General features: G+C 42.7%; 2 protein-coding genes across 4 annotated transcripts in view; one reads left to right on the top strand and one right to left on the bottom strand.

The window, feature by feature from the left end:
* The window catches only part of LOC118841961 (skin secretory protein xP2), a 145,492-nt gene that overhangs the window by 100,804 nt on the left and 28,904 nt on the right, over positions 1-15,784 (top strand). Inside the window, exons 2-3 of the mRNA XM_036749689.1 lie at positions 13,413-13,533; positions 14,324-15,102. Of these exons, the coding sequence (XP_036605584.1) occupies positions 13,413-13,533; positions 14,324-15,102 (900 nt within the window). The remainder of the gene's footprint in view (positions 1-13,412; positions 13,534-14,323; positions 15,103-15,784) is intronic.
* BAG5 (BAG cochaperone 5) lies at positions 7,495-15,257 on the bottom strand. 3 transcript variants are annotated; one of them, XM_036750571.1, is made up of 3 exons: positions 14,691-15,257; positions 14,410-14,499; positions 7,495-12,078 (listed from the first exon to the last, which is right to left on the bottom strand). In XM_036750571.1, the coding sequence occupies exons 1-3, from the start codon at positions 14,909-14,911 to the stop codon at positions 10,707-10,709; spliced, it is 1,683 nt and encodes a 560-aa protein (XP_036606466.1). In that variant the 5' UTR covers positions 14,912-15,257; the 3' UTR covers positions 7,495-10,706. The 3 variants fall into 3 exon arrangements, with proteins under 3 accessions (XP_036606466.1, XP_036606467.1, XP_036606468.1); XM_036750572.1 differs by lacking the exons at positions 14,410-14,499; positions 14,691-15,257 and adding an exon at positions 14,540-14,608; XM_036750573.1 differs by lacking the exons at positions 14,410-14,499; positions 14,691-15,257 and adding an exon at positions 13,442-13,826.

Genomic DNA, 15,784 nt, shown 5'->3' on the forward strand with positions numbered 1-15,784 from the left:
ACAGCCTAGGCCCTGGACTACCATTAGATTGTGAATTCCTTGAGGGAAAGGACTGCTTCTTGTTGTCTTTTTACATCCCCAGTGTTTAGCACAGTGCCTTGCACATAGTAGGTACTTGATAAGTGCTTAACAGCTAACTCCTATGTGCGGGTCCTCTCTTCGGTCTACAATTGATCTGCGTCCCAACGGCAGCTGATAAAGGATGGAATTTCTAGTTGGAACCTATTACTGTTTCCTGCATGGCATCAGTCTCTTCTGTGCTAACTCTGGGACTTCTTGCCCTGGTACACATCTTTTCAGTATTTTCTGTTGGAATGTCCCACCCAGGCTTCTACATTAGACCCTGCCCCTAGCATCCATAGACCTCTCTCTCTCCCTTTGCTGACCTGGACTGGAAAGGTAACTCACTGTAGCTTTTTTTCCTTGGATATTCTAATCCAAATGTGGTCTGGTACATTTCTCAGTTTCCATTTTCAGTTAAGATGTACCTCAATGCCTTTCTTCAATTCAATCCATCATGTAGGACCAGCATGAAAGCTCTGCCTATGCCTCCAAGAACACTGGACCAGACGCCCTTCAAGAAAGTTTGGCCACCTTCATCTTTAGCAATCTTAATCCACAAGTCAATTGTCCCATTGTACATGACATCAGCTCCTTTGCACCCAGATTACATCACCATTTGCCATGTAAGGGAGTACGGAGACCTGGGTCTCAGCTCTTCTATTTCCTGTGTGACACTGGACAAGTCTCTGGACAACCTGTCTGGGTCTCAGGTTCTTCACCTATAAAATGAGAGCACTGGAGCATCCCCACCAAAGGATAGGATCGTTTAATCACCTTCTCAGGATCTGGGGGCGTGCCTTGTGCTCTATCAGATTCCAAAGTAGGTTGCTCTATATGTAGTAAGCACTGAGACATGGAAATGTTGATACAAACAAGTCCCAGCTTCCATCAGACTTGGTGATTTTTCAAATGGCAGCTTCTAGGCTTTGCATTCTCTCCTAGTACCAGTCTTCTCCACATCAGCTGCCAAGAAGGTTCTGGCAAAATCCAGGGGGTAGACAAAGCAGATAAGTGACTCCAGCTATACCAGCAGAGGCAAGATTACTGGCAAAATACCTCCCAAACTGTGTTCACTTATTTACCCCTCCCACAAATGTCTGGTTGTATTTATCCTTCAAGGCAAAGTTAAGGGCCTGGGTAGGGAAATATTTGATGACATTTGAAAAGTTCACCCTACCAGAAGGAAAGCACCCCTCGTCCCTTTGGAATTCTGACTACACTCTGCCTTTGTACTACTAATTAGCAGCAATGTGTTTCCTTGCAGGCTGTGACTTTCTCGATGGAGGCCACCACAGAGTTTGGGAAGCATAGGTGGCAATGCCAGGTCAGGAAGTACTTGGTGAAGGACATGACCTATTCTGGAGTGAGCAGGTGGAGCAGCTGGAAGCAGAGCTGGCATAAGGACAACAGCTATGAATTGGCTTGCTACCTGCATAGCTACAGCTTTGGACCAATACAATTCAATTGCTACAGGGTAGCAATACTTACTTATGTGATCTATCTCACTGGGTTTCTATTAGGAAAAGTGCTGTACAAATCCTAGTAGTCTCCTTTTAATTGTTGCTGGGGATGCCTCAGAGTGTAGGGAAGTGAGGAAGGATATATTTGGAAATGAAAATGATATAAAAACAAAAGGTATCAACAGAAGTTAGGAGGCACAGTGAATAGAGTGCTGGGCTTGGTGTCAGGAAGACCCAAGTTCAGATCTAGTAGATTGCCTCAGATACTTCCTGTGTGACCCTGGGCAAATCACTTAACCTGTCTCCCTCAGTTTCCTCAGCCTTAAAATGGGAATTACGATAGTACCGACCTCATAGAGTTATTGTCAGGATCAAAAGACAATATGAAGTGTTTGGCACTTTAGTGCCAGCACATAGTAAGCATTTAATAAATGTTTATTCTCTTTCTCCCTCCAATAAAGTTAAAATTTTAAAAGGCTGACTTACTTTGTAACAGGCAAAAGACTATGAAAAAGTGAGGTCACTCCTATATATACAAAAATATTTATAGCACTTCTTTTCTGGTGGCAAAGAATTAGAAATTGAAGGAATGCCCATCAATTGGGGAATGGCTGAACAAGCTGTGGTATGTGATTATGATGGAATGCTATTGTACTGTAAGAAATGTTGACCAGGATGCTCTCAGAAAAACCTGGAAAGACTTGCACGAGCTGACGCAAAGTGAACTGTACTGTGTAACAAAGTAACAGCAATATTGTAAGACGATTAGCTGTGAATGACTTAGCTATTCTCGCAATACAATGATCTAAGACAACTCTGAAGGACTTAGGATGAAAAACGCTATCCATTCCCCAAGAAAGAACTGATGGTGTCTGAATACAGATTGAAGTATATTTTTTTAATTTTATTTTTCTTGAGGTTTTTTTTTTTGTCTGTGTTTTCTTTCACAACACGACTATTATGGATATGCTTTGCATGACTACACATGTATAACCTATATCAAACTGCATTTCTTTTCAGTGAGGAAGGGGTGTGGAGGGAGGAAGGAAGAGAATCAGGAACTCAGTTTTAAAAACAAAGGCTAAAAATTATTTTTGCATGTAACTGGGGAAAAATAAAATACTAAATAAATATATATATTTTTAGGAGTGAGGTACTTGCCAATTACACTAGTTTCCCCCCCACCCCTCTTATTCCATGAATGCTTATACTCTTTTGAGAAAGGAAGTCACAAAGAGATATATTCTTTGTGGTTCATGGGACTGTTAATATTATTCTTAACTCCTAATTCTTGGTAGAAAAGGGCCTAAAGAGGCAGCCAAGTGGGGCAGTGAGTAAAGCACCAGCCCTAGAGTCAGGAGGACTCGAGTTCAAATTTGACCTCAAACATGTACTAGCTGCGTGACCTTGGGCAAGTCACTTAACCCCAATTGCCCTGTCTTCTCCCCCCCCAAAAAAAGAGAAAAAAAGGGCCTAAAGCTAAAGAAGCAACTCATTGATTCCTCTTCCTCCAGGTGGGATAATGTAGCCCATTTTTGAGGCCTTGAGGTATGCTTAGACTTGGGAGTCAGAGGGACTTGGGTCTAAAAGTGAGTGTATCCTATACTCTAGTGCAAGATAGTTCTTATTTTAAATAACTGAAGCTTTGTAAACCTCAGCAGAGAAAAGCAATCATACATTTAGGGTCTGGAGGGAGTTTAGGGATAATCTGTTCCAATGCTCTCATTTTATAGATAAAGAAACTGAGCCCAGAAGGTTTAAATTACTTGTCCAATGTCACACATAAAATAGCAGAGCTAAGCTAGAAACTCAGGTCTTGTTACTGCAAGTCTAGTAACTAATATCACTCTTATCAAAGGTAATTTCAAGGTTTCATGACTAAGGAACACACATCTTCAATTTTTATCACACTAGTAACAGACCAGATGTGTAACAAGAGATCTCATTCCCTGTCACCCCAGCATACTCTTCCAAAGAGGAAAACCTACAGTTTTGAGATTCACAGGATGTCAAAGCTAGAAAGGATTGTAAAGACAATTAAGTCCAATGCTCTCAACCTGTCCTCCCTATAGCTTGTTGTGCTGATGGCTACAAAGTTTAATCATCTTTGATTCTGCCCTGTTCTTACTCCCAGCCATCAGTCCAAATTGTGAGCTCTCCCCCTTTGGCTCTCCATTCACTACCATTACTGTAATTCAGAGCCCCATCACTTCTCTCTTGGATTACTGCAACAGGCTTCCCTAAGTAGTTTTCCTGCCTCCAGTCCCTCCATTCTACAAATAAATGCCTGAATAAGCCTCCTAATAATGCATAGTTCTGATCTTGATATCATTTACTCAAAAACCTTCAGTAGTTCCCCACTATACACTATATAAACCCGACTCTGGTATTCAAGATGGTCCATAATCTGGCTCTACTCACCTGTTCAGTCTTACACCATTCCCCTTCAAACACTGTGAATTCCAGTCAACTGAACTACTCTTGAGATCCTTTGTCCCATTGTGCCTGGCTCTTTTCTCCATGTCTTTACTAACCATAGTGCCTACCTAGATAGACCTCTTTTCCTACTTTTCCTTCGGCTGAAGTTCCTTCCTTTAAGGTATTATCTCCTTCCTGAATCTCTCTCACCTTCTAGAGGAAGGTGGTCTCTCACCTCAAATTTCTCATTGCCTCTTGCCTACCATCTCCTATCGTGGTTTGTGTAGGATGTAACCATTAAAGCCAGGCTTGTACAACATATTTGTAGCATCAGTGCTAAGTACAGTACTTTACACAAAGTTGGCATTTAATCAGCGGTTGGTGAATTGAATTTGATGGAGGAAAATGAGGCATAATAATGAGTTGCTTGGCTGCTTTCAAGGCTTTTCCATAAAGTATTACCTGAATCCTTCTGATATACAATGACCGATGTAGCGCTTAATCATGTAATGTTATGTGTATAATCAGTCACCTATGTTTATGCCTCATTCTCTTACTATAGAGTATAAGTTCCATGAGATTAGGGGCAGTACTTTGCTCAATAAACGCATGTTTTCAAATCTTTTCAATCCTTTTTGAAGGATTTTGACCAGGAAACAAACAAAACGTCTGTTAAGCAATTCAGGGTTAAGGTTAGGAGACATTACTTTCCCTTTTGGGGCCTTAGTTTTTCTCAGCTGTAAAACTGGGGCTAGACTGAATGATCTCTAAGATCTCTTTTCAGTTCTAACATTCTGTAACTGTCTCATTTTACAGGATAGGATTTAGACCCAAAGAACATATTACAGATCGAGTTCCCCTCTCCCCACCCCCACCCCCCATTTTACAGATGGAGAGCAGTAGTTACAGGGAGGCAGATTTAGGCTCAATATAATAAAACACATTACCACTTTGGCAGCCTTACCACTTTTGAACAGCTCTTGTTAAGAGTGGGATCCCAATTGCTAGAGGTCTTCCCGCTGAGGCTAGATGAATGGGTATTCCTATTCAAGTATGGGTTGTACTAAATGGCCTCTGAAGTCTTTTCAACTTTGAGATTATGTCCTACATCACATGGGATGCAATGGGGTACAGCAGAATGTTGAACTTGGAGTGAAGAATCCTAGGTTTGCATCACAGCTCTTACTAGCTGTGTGTGAACAACGGTGAGTCACAACTTCAGTGCTTGTTTCATCATCTGTAAAATGGAGATAACCTTTGTACTAGAGTTATGTTGAGTAAAGAAAAGTGCTTAAAGTGCTGTATAAACATGAGGGAAGTATCAGGTTAAGTCTTCAAGTTATAGCCTATAGTCGTGGCAGAACACTATCTAGATACATACAGGCTTGTGTGTTTCAAAATCAAACAGTGGATGATCTCGTGCTTACAGACCAAAACTAACCTCCCAAAGGTGTGAAAAATGTATCACACCATAGCCATTATGTGTTGAGCTGCATCTGTCCGTTTCATAATCAAAATAAATATAGACTAGCAGTCAGGGGCTAAGGCCAAGCTCTCTAGACAGGTGAGACACTGATGCCTTTAATATGTCAACATCATTAGAGCAATTTGGCCAGTCCCTCTAGAAGCCACGTAAAAACTGGGGAGAGAAAATAAAAGGCTTTTGGAGTCCCCTAAAATGATACAAGAAAAACTACATACTAATTCTCAAGGGCAAAAGGATTGTAGGTGTGACAGTGTTGAGGGGTACTTTTTGGTTCAAATTTGGTATTCTAGATATTTTTAGAGTAATATGTAAAATTTTAAAACAATCTTTTTTCCTAGCATGCTTCAAGACTGTAATTTCATCTGATTGCTTGCAGTCCCTTCTATGCTTAAGTTTAATGATTTGTAGCCAAAAAAGATCCATATTCTGGCGTTGAGCCTCTTTGGAATAAGCTGGTCATTGCTCAGAAGCCAGATATTGTCTATCGCTGGACTACTTTAAACCTCTTCAGTTTAGCAGGAGCTGATGGAGCTTGTATTTTAGGTTACTTCTACACCATAATAAAGCACTACAGGATTTTTAGTAGATTTTTATTCCAAGATATTTTAAAATATGGCTTAATGAATGCTTTTCAATATGAGTAACAAGATCTAGATACCATTGCTTTTGTTCTCCTATACCCACCATGGAGCAACCAGATACATCGAGTAAGTATTTTGAGAGACCCTTATTGATATATTGTAATCCTAACTAGCTCTCCAACTTAAAAGGACAGATTATTTTAAGTGAGAGCTATAAAGACAATGGGCTACTAGGGCAGTGGCTATCAACCTAGGGCCGGCAAACTTAAAAACAATTTTTTGACAACCATTTCAATAGAATTTATTTTCTTGGTAATACTACATAGTTTTATTTTTTGCACTTAAAAACATTATTCTAGAAAGGGTCCCACAGGCTTCATCAGACTGCCGAAAGGGTCCATGCGACAAAAAAAGATAAGAAATCCTGGGCTAAAGAGTGACACTCAGAATAAAGACTAAAAAACAATTTATAACTAATCCAAGATACCCTCTTTTCTTGTATTATATACCTGTTTGAAAATACATGACTTTTCTATCTATATTCCTTGAAGTGTCATTCTTTGGACTCCTAAACCATGCATAAATTAAGCACTCAAATCTTTGTTGAATTGATCAACATTACAGTGAGGGTTTGGAAGAGAAGATTTCTAGGGTTCCTTCTAGCTTTACATACTATGATCTAAATTAGGTCACAAGTCTCAACAGCCTCAAAGCAGCATAGGGGTTGGGGGGAGTAAAATTTTCCATTTTTATTAAAATTCTTAACTCTTCACAAAGAATGACTTCATTTTCCACCTGTACTAATTTCTTTTGGTTCCTGGGCCCATTCTAAATTTGCATGGCTGAACAAGCTGCCCTTGTTTTTCTGGTCTGAGTCACCTGGAAAACAGAGAGGAGGGAAAAAAAAACAACCACCAGGAAATCACTTAAAGCTAGCAATAAAAATGCTGATTAGATGCAGATATCTGCAAACATATATCCAGCCCTCCAATTTTATATACTTAGTATGCTAAGTACCACACTTGGATAGTTCAAGGATACAAAGAATCTCAAATATACTCAAGAGAACACAGACAAAATAGTCATACCTCCATTTGTGAAGAGGATGCATATCAATGCTACTTTAAATGTCACAAACTTGATTGAGAATGGTAGAATCTAGGAATCCCTCTTTGCCAAAGTATATGCCTACTTTTCTCTTAGAATAACACCTGTCACCAACCCTATCCAAGACAAAGAATATGATTTTGGCTGAGGAAGGATCTTCTCCAATCTCAGAGAATGAAGTTCAGTTATAACAGGCTTGCACCATTACATCCTTTGTGGGTCTCCCAACTCCTTCCCCACTTGAATCAACTTCACTAAAAAGGATCTTTGTTTCCAAAACATTTTTTTAACTGAAGAATCACTATTGATGAGGGTAATCATGTTTAACAAAAATTTTTAAACACAGCTATTTATCAAAACAAAAAACACACACCTTGGATAAGCTTATGCCCTTCCTCCATTCAAAGATAAGCTAAGAGATTTTATTTCATTAGCAATTAAGCACATGTGAATATGTATAATTCAAAACAATTTTAAACTATCTTGACACACTATTACATTTTTTATACAGTCAAGAGGGGGTAGGAAACAAATACTGCAGAAATACTTAGGTGTAGTTATACATTTTAACAATCAATGGCAAGTATTTCCCAATGGATTTTTTTTTTAAAGAAAAAAGAAAGATCTGGTCATTTGAATGCTTAAATGACTCCTAAGAAAATCCTGAACTTGCAGAATAAACTTAAGACAATCACAAACCTGCACAAAGATGCAGAAAAGCAATATGACAAGTGGGAAAAAATCCCACAAATTATTTCACGCTTTTCTCAAAACACACAAAATGTATGTTGTATTGCCACTACAAAAATATTGTACCACATCACTTTAACAAAATTAGAGCATTTCCGTTAAATTCTATTTGGTAGGCATATTTATTTCTAATAACTACTTCATTATGGTCTGGTCCATTTTAACTTAGTTATTGAATAAAAGATCTAAAAAAGCTGAAGAAAACAAACACTCTCTGGCCATTCTAGTTATGAAAATAGATTACATATTACATATAAATGTTTTATGACTATTGAGTAACACAAGTACAGGACATACTTTTTTCTTGTATATTGTCCTTAGTTTACAGTATTTCTTCATGCAAAAATTATTAAAATACAGTATGATGAGCTAAACGGTAAACGGTAAATTCCATTCCAACCCAAACCAGTTCCCAATAAGTAAAATAGAAAAACTAACCTGTGTGTTACTGGAGTTCATTACACCAGTAAGTACAATAGGAATGGGCCCTTGGCAACAAGAAATATGTTAAAATAAAGAAACAAAAGGCATGCTTGAACATTTTGACCCAACAGATCATCAGTTTTTCCCCAACCACCAAAAGAGCCAATCTATTAGATTACTCAAGGTTGATCTGGCACTTTTGATGGACAAAATATCCCTGTGATCAATTCAAATTAACTGGCAAATTTAGTACCACATAGAGACAGTGCCTAATACTAAGCAACTTTAAATGAGATGTTTCTTTAATAAGTCATAGGAAATAGTTTGGGAAAAAAATTGCATGAAAAAATGTTATATTCTAAAGGTTAGTGGATATATTTTAATCTTGACTAATCCCTCTATTTTAAGACACAATGCCAAATTAAAAAAATAAAACTGGGGTGTTAAATGCATCATTATGTCACATCTTACTTCTCAGAGGTTGAAAATGTCACATTCAATTAACAGGCAATATTATGGTTCAGGGTACAGTCTCTTTAAAGTTTAAGGTGATCATTAAAATAGTCAGTGATATAACAATATTCAAGTTTTTAGGAAAAAAAGTGAAAACACAAACTAAATGCAATACTATGATGGGCTAGAGAACGCTGGGCAAAGAAGCTATCACACACAGATTGCTTCTGTTGCTGGCTTCCAGGCTCCTATTATATAATGTTGACAAAACGGAAAAATAAAGGAAGCACGAAGACAGACAGGTATCAACAACCTTTTTGTGATCACCAGAAACAAAAAAGCTAACCACTTGTTTAGAGTGGTACTTTTATCTATTAAAATTTTTCCTTTGCCAACAGTTTTTTCCTAATTCAAACAACAAAAACATCTGAAAGTAAATATTAACAAACGGTTCAATCTATACCCCCTAATAGGCTTTAATATTTTCTGAGGGATGTTATATGGGTCTGGCTGTCCCATATAGAATATGGGAACCTATAAAGGTGAAACTACTTTTAAGATGCTAAAAAGGCACTTAAGAGCTTTTCAGAAATTCTTTTGTTTGGGTTAGGAGATAACAAAATCAAATTTAGAAAAATACTTAGGGAATCTTATGAAAACCCTCATGCACTGCAACTGTTTCAATGTCTATTTCAGTTTTTAAAAAGCTTCCACATACAAATAAAATTATCCCCAGCAACCTAATGACTACCCAGCATCACGATTTCAATGCAGTTTTCCTTTTAGTTTGGTGTGCAAAATGCTGGCATCTCTTTCCCAGGGGCAATTAATCTCTTATAATGACAAGTCAAGGCAAATCTACGTCAGTGGCTGTGTGTTGTAATTCTCTGTTGTGAAATAAGATTGGGTTTATTTACTAAGCTTGACTGTCAGAAAAAAACCATTACATACTATATATATATATGTATGTGTGTGAATATATATGTGTGTGTGTGTGTGTGTGTGTGTGTGTGTGTGTGTGTATATGCATATATATAGTTTTCTGACTATTAGTATAACTTGCCATTGATAACAAGTTACTCATTTTCTAGTGTCCATAAGTTTTCCATTTCCTCCCCAAATATCAAAAACTTAACCAAAAAAATGCCAATCCAAATCCATACAAATTTACTAGAGTTCAACTCAGATTTAACACGAACTTAAAAAAAAGATGAAAACTTAAGAGTATGAAGTGCTTTAACTCCTCTTCAATTCAATCTGTAATTTTTCCCTTTTTTGCTATTAGTTTTCATAATTTCATAACAAAAAAGGGAAATAATTTGTTGACCACCCTTGTCGTCCCCCATGCATAGCACAGGGGAAAAGATACTTTTCTAAACATAAAATTCTTACCAAAAGGGAAAAAATAGTTTAAATAACAACAAATAGTAAAATGGAAAAACAAATCAACATTTCTAAATTTTAAAAATTGGTTTTCCTTTTTGCTTTTATTTAGCATATTAAAAACTTTTTGCGCTGCTCTAGTGTTTGGATCTTAATTTTATCAGGCCAATAATCAATCTATTTCTCATTTTCATAATTATTTCCAGTACTGTGTAAGAAGTCTATCTATATTTCAGAACATTTGCATTTTTTGCCTTTGCACTATCCATTTTAAAAATAGATCAATTACTACAAACTCTGCTTCTGACACAACTCATTTTTTTCCAGAATAAAAATACACATCATATAGATAATACAACCCAAATGGAAATGCTAATGGGTTGTAAATACAACTGTTTTTGCACTGTGAAAAATGGTAGAGATATAATCTGCTCAAGTCAGGGGTCATAAACAAATACTGGTATTGAAATATGCATGTTAAAATCATATATGCCTCAGTAGACTGAAAGAGCTCTATATAAATATATAGGAATCTACATAAAGTGCAAAACAAGCAATATCAAATATGTGACCTCTGATATCTTAGTATTCCCACTCATCTGATTTCAAGTCGAGATAGCTGAGAATATTCTGTGCAAGCTTCACAGCTTGTTTTCTGGCAGCTTTGCACTTCTCCTCTCCTTGAGGATCCACAGCATCTAAGGCCAGCAGTTGCTTTGTGAGGAGCTCCTCCAGCCGTATATAGTTCTTATCACTTCTATTTCCGTCAAATGAAAGAACTTCTCCCTGGATCTCGGACAAACTTCCAAGAACGCTCCAGATGGATTTGTGGGATGGGTGTTCCTCAGCAACCCCCTGCTTTCTTTTCTCAAGAGCTTCCTTCAAGTCAATAAAAGTGATAAGTGTTTGCACTTCTATTACAGCTCTTCTTCTTGCTTCTCGGATACATGGGTTCTTCCCAAGGTCTACTTCATCCAACTGTCCAATTAAACTTTGCAATTCTGTCTTTGATCCCAGGTATAAATCAGAAGGATTTTGTGCTTTAAGAAGTTCATTCTTCACTTCTCTCATTTTCTTGAGGACCCCCTCTATTTTTAAAATGGACTGATTCTGTCCCAGGTCAAATGCATGAGTAGAATCTGCTTCTTCTTCTAAATCCAAATATTTCAATAATTTGTTGATATCTTCCACTACTTCCTTCCTGTAATTTCTTATTTCTGTGCGTCCACAAACATCTAAAGCATCCAGATCAGCGATCAGTCCTGAAAGCACACAGGACAAGTGCTTGCAAGTCTCACTATTGTTTACTCCCATTAAAAGAGCAATAAGAGTCCCTCTGGCTTTGTTCACTTCACACATAACAGAGTTTATTTTAGCAACAGAAGGATGTGCGTCTTCAGAGAGTGGCAAGGAAGGTTGCCTCTTCATGGAATCCTCAATAATCTCTTGAACTGCACATATTCTGGTCAGAGTGTGGTATCTTGCTTTCCGCAAAGAGATTTTCCCTCCAGTTTTTACGTGCGTCAGTCTCAGTATGACATCCTGGATAGCTTCTTCAAACTCATCAGTTACCCGGTTATCTCCGCTACAGAGTGGAGCAATTTCTTCCTTGACAAGTGACTGAGCTTCCTTAAAAATATTCTCTATCTCTATCCGGTGTGGGTGGTTTGCATTCTGCTCCAGTTCTTTGAGAAGGCGCTCTGTGTCCTGAGCGGCCCTTTTTCTGGCTTGTTGGATATCCCCCTTTCCTTCGGTATCTACAGAGTCAATTTCAAAAAGTTGTTTAGTCAGAATCCTCTCCAGCTTCTTGTAGTTCTTGTCATCTGAGAGACCACTGAAGCCAATCACTTGCTGTTCAATGCTCTTGACTTCCTTCTGTATTTCCTGAAGCCTACTAATAGAAGGATGTTGATTTCCCATATCCATACTTTTATTTGGTTCAGTTCCACAAGAGCTACGAAAAATGAGAAGAGCGATTAACTACTTCGGTATAATGAATGTCTTTACAGAACAGAAACAGCTGTCATGCATTAATTAATTTTAAAATAATTTCTTATCTTCCACATTATTCTTTACATGGTGGTATTACTTTAGCTTTCTATTTCAAAAGTTGCCTGAGTTTTTGGCTACATTTCCCAACAGTACATTTCAAGGATCCATAACTCTGACGTGGCTACTCCTTCATCAGCATATAGCAGTCCCTCAGTGATCAGGCAGAAAGTCTTCAAGAGCAACTGAAGACCCAAAATTCATCACCCTGAGGCCAACCTGAACTTAGCAAGGATGTTCCTCAGATCACAGGCAGAGTGTCTGTCAACCAGCACATATATGAAGCTATTCCTGCTTGATAGATCCTTCCAGTTTGCCTTTGAATATTTTCATGCCATGAGGAGAATAAAGGGAGACCTATCAAACTACCTAAATAACTAAAATTAGAAAAATAATCATATATTACGTCATATACTATGAGCCCAGGACCAGAAACCAAGACTTGGATTCTATGCCACTTGCTGCTCTGCGGCGCTGGGCCTATGTATCTCAAATATCCTCAACTGAGAAACAACCTCTTTAAACCAAGGCACAACCTATTTAAAAAGGTCACAAAGAGCTTGGAATTAACATCATTACTCTTTTAGTTTCTACTCTTTAAAGTTTTTTTTAATTGGTCTTTCTTTTCTATATAATATTAAAAAGTTCAACAGTTGAAAATAGGGAACAGATAAGTAAAGTTTCTTTTTCCCTTCTCTGACATAATCACCCCCCGCCCTCCTTTTTCCAAGAAAGGAGATGCAACAATAAGAACTAGGCTATTTGAGTAAGGATGCAGAGCAAGTCTCCCCTCTTCTCTCCAACCCCTCAAACAAAAATCAAACACCCGCGCCGGATTTCTGTTAAGTTCTCATTCCCTAGGATCATTAGCTGATCTACAGATTCCTCCCCTTATAAAAGATCTGGCAAGTATTCCACAAGGAGTGTTACTGGGATACGCGGGGGCTGAGACATTTAGCACTGGCGGAGAGGAGAGCTGGCCTGGATCCTAGGTTCCGCTACTGATTACCTACTTCTGAGACTTCACGTCCCTCTCTGGGTTTCATTCAATTTCCTTATCTATAAGATGCAAGGGAGAGAAGGCAGACTGTCTCCAAGGTCCCTTCGCCATCTCCCCCCTCCCTCCAAATTAGGTCCATACGGCCTTACAAGAGTCCAGAACTGGTGGTAACTGATCCTGCCGACTGATAAAGCCCTTCCCTTACAAACTGGTCTCTAAACTTCCTTTTGGCTTTACAGATAGCGGGGGCCACAACACAACCAAACACCTTTAGGGGCGCAGAAGCGAATGAGGATCTGGACCACGTGCCACCTCCCACCTTGAGCTCCGCGGGTGTCAGCGCGTCAATGGTCTCTTCGGGTTACCCAGAAGGAAAGAAATGATGTCAGACTGCTGAGCAGTGTTGGAACTGGCCAGGCCCCTTGTTTGCTTCCACGAGCGGTTACGTTAGATGGATGAGCCCCTTTATGGGTTAGGTGTCAAAGCCCAAAGCTACATCCTGTGCTGCCCTGCCCTAGCTAGTTCTGAAAGGAGCACAGGGCTCGGGGGACCGGCCACTGCGGCCACCTTCTACGGCCTGGCTGCCCCGGCAGGGCGGCCTGGCTTCCAGGGAATCCCCAGCCTTGACTTGGCCCTGACCTCACAATAGGGTCGGCCATGGGGGAGGGGAGACCACGGACCTTCCCGAGGCTCGAGGCTGGGCTCCCAAAGCGGGAGGTAAAAATCCATGACCCCATTCCCTCCCACGGGGGGGGGGGGGGGGGGGCAACCTCGGGGAAAGAAATGGTTCTGCGGGGGGAGGGGCTACTGAGAGAAAACAGCCCCGACAGTGAAAAGACGCCCCTTCCAGGCCCCCAAATCTAAGAGGCCCGAAGACTGGGGGGGGCAAGGGGAAGGAGCCCCTGGAGGAGGGATGGGGGGCTACAGGGAGAAGCGGGGAGCCTGGTCTGAGAGGAGTAAAAAGAGGGGGCCCGGATTCTGAAGGCATGGGAAGGGGAGCCCGGGCTGTGAGGGCATGAGAGGGGGCACCCTGGAATGGGGGGGAGTAAAAGTGGGGGCTCGGCTTCTAAGAGCATAGAGTAAAATGAGGGGGACTGGCCTTTGGGAGTTTGGGAGGGGTGATGAAAAGAAACAACGGGGTGTAAAAAAGCGGGGAGCAGACGGGATGCTGCCGGCCTCGGTGGGGCGCGGAGGAGGGCGCCGCGGGGGTCCCGGGCAGCTAGGGGGGATACGTACCCAGCTATCCCGCCGCGGAGGGGCCACAGGGAGCTGTCCGTACTGGTGGACGAGTCCTTCACTCTCGCCCTGATCACCTCCAGCCGGGCCCTGAAAGGAAAGCGCCCCGTCTCGCTGGCCCGCCCCTCACCTGTCCGAGCGTCGCCATTCCCGGCCCCGGCCCCCTCAGCCCGGCCTAGTCCTCCTTCTCTTCCTCTCTGTCCGCTCTCTCCTCCCCTTCCCGCCGGCTCCTCCTCCCTCGGCCCCCGAACGCCTCCCCGCCCCGGGAGGGCCCTACCCACCCCCTGCGGGAAGAGTTGTCGCTCCGCCCCGAGTTCTCGGGAAGCTGGGAGGCCGCGCGTCGACACTGCCCCGAGTCGCCAGGCGGGGGCGGCCCCGGCAGCCAGATGGAGCCCTGCCTCGCCGCCTCGGCCGCTCGCTGGTCACCCCGGGCCGAGTGCATGGCCGGCCCCCGGCTCCCCTGCTCCTGCTCCTTCTCCGGCTCCTCCTCCGCGGCCGCCATTTTACGAGACTGTCGTAAAGCGGCGCGGCCGAGGCGGGGCTGAGGGGACGCCAATGGCGGCGGCCGCGGCGGCTACTGGGCCGGGCTGGAGGCGGGGGCTCCTCTGGCCGCCCCGCCGCGGCTTCGCGTGCCACGGCCGCCGACGCGGTCCGGAAAGAGGGGCAGAGCCCGAGGACTCGACGCAGAGCCGGGTAACCAGGGCGACGGCGGGGTGGGCCCGGGGTCCCCGAAGTGGGAAGGCCCGGCAAGTACGCGGGCCGGCCGTGACCCACGGGAGCGGGGGCGGTGTCGCTGCGCCCGGACCCGCCGGGAGGGTGTAGACGAACCTCGACGTGTGCGTGGGTGTGAGTGGGCGTGAGCGTGTCAGTGACTGAACCCCGACACGTCTGTGTGACTGAGGGTCGGCCTGGTGGGAGTGGCAGAGAGTCACTGAGCCCTGACGTGCGTCTGCCTCCGAGGCTCGCCCGGTGGGGAGAGGGGCGGAGAGCGGGTGCCTGGTGGGGGGAGGGGAGAGGCAGAGAGCGTGCTGCTGAGCTCCGGCCCGGTGGGGGGAGGGGCGGAGAGGGTGTCACTGTGCCCCGGCCCGGTGGGGGGAGGGGCGGAGGGGGTGTCACTGTGCCCCGGCCCGGTGGGGGGAGGGGCGGAGGGGGTGTCACTGTGCCCCGGCCCGGCGGGGAGCGGGGTAGACCATCACTGAGCCCCGACGTGTGTCTGTCACTAAGCTCCGGCCCAGTGGGAGGAGGGACGACCGGTCACTGAACCGCTAAGTCTGTGTTGCTCCGCCCCACCTGGAATGGGAGAGAGTGACTGTGAACGCCGAGGTCCGTCTCTGTGTCCTGGCCCTGCAGGGAGGGGGGTGACACTGACCCCGAC

This window comes from Trichosurus vulpecula, chromosome 3 (assembly GCF_011100635.1).
Source record: "Trichosurus vulpecula isolate mTriVul1 chromosome 3, mTriVul1.pri, whole genome shotgun sequence".
NCBI lineage: Eukaryota > Metazoa > Chordata > Mammalia > Diprotodontia > Phalangeridae > Trichosurus > Trichosurus vulpecula.

What these genes read in the sequence shown, in the direction of transcription:
- BAG5 (XM_036750571.1), bottom strand. Translation starts at nt 14,911, where the DNA reads ATGGCGGCCGCGGAGGAGGAGCCGGAGAAGGAGCAGGAGCAGGGGAGC. An exon ending in GACAACTCTTCCCGCAGGGG is followed by an intron (nt 14,500 to 14,690) that starts GTGGGTAGGGCC and finishes CTTTCCTTTCAG; the next exon opens with GGCCCGGCTGGAGGTGATCA. An exon ending in CTCCGCGGCGGGATAGCTGG is followed by an intron (nt 12,079 to 14,409) that starts GTACGTATCCCC and finishes CATTTTTCGTAG; the next exon opens with CTCTTGTGGAACTGAACCAA.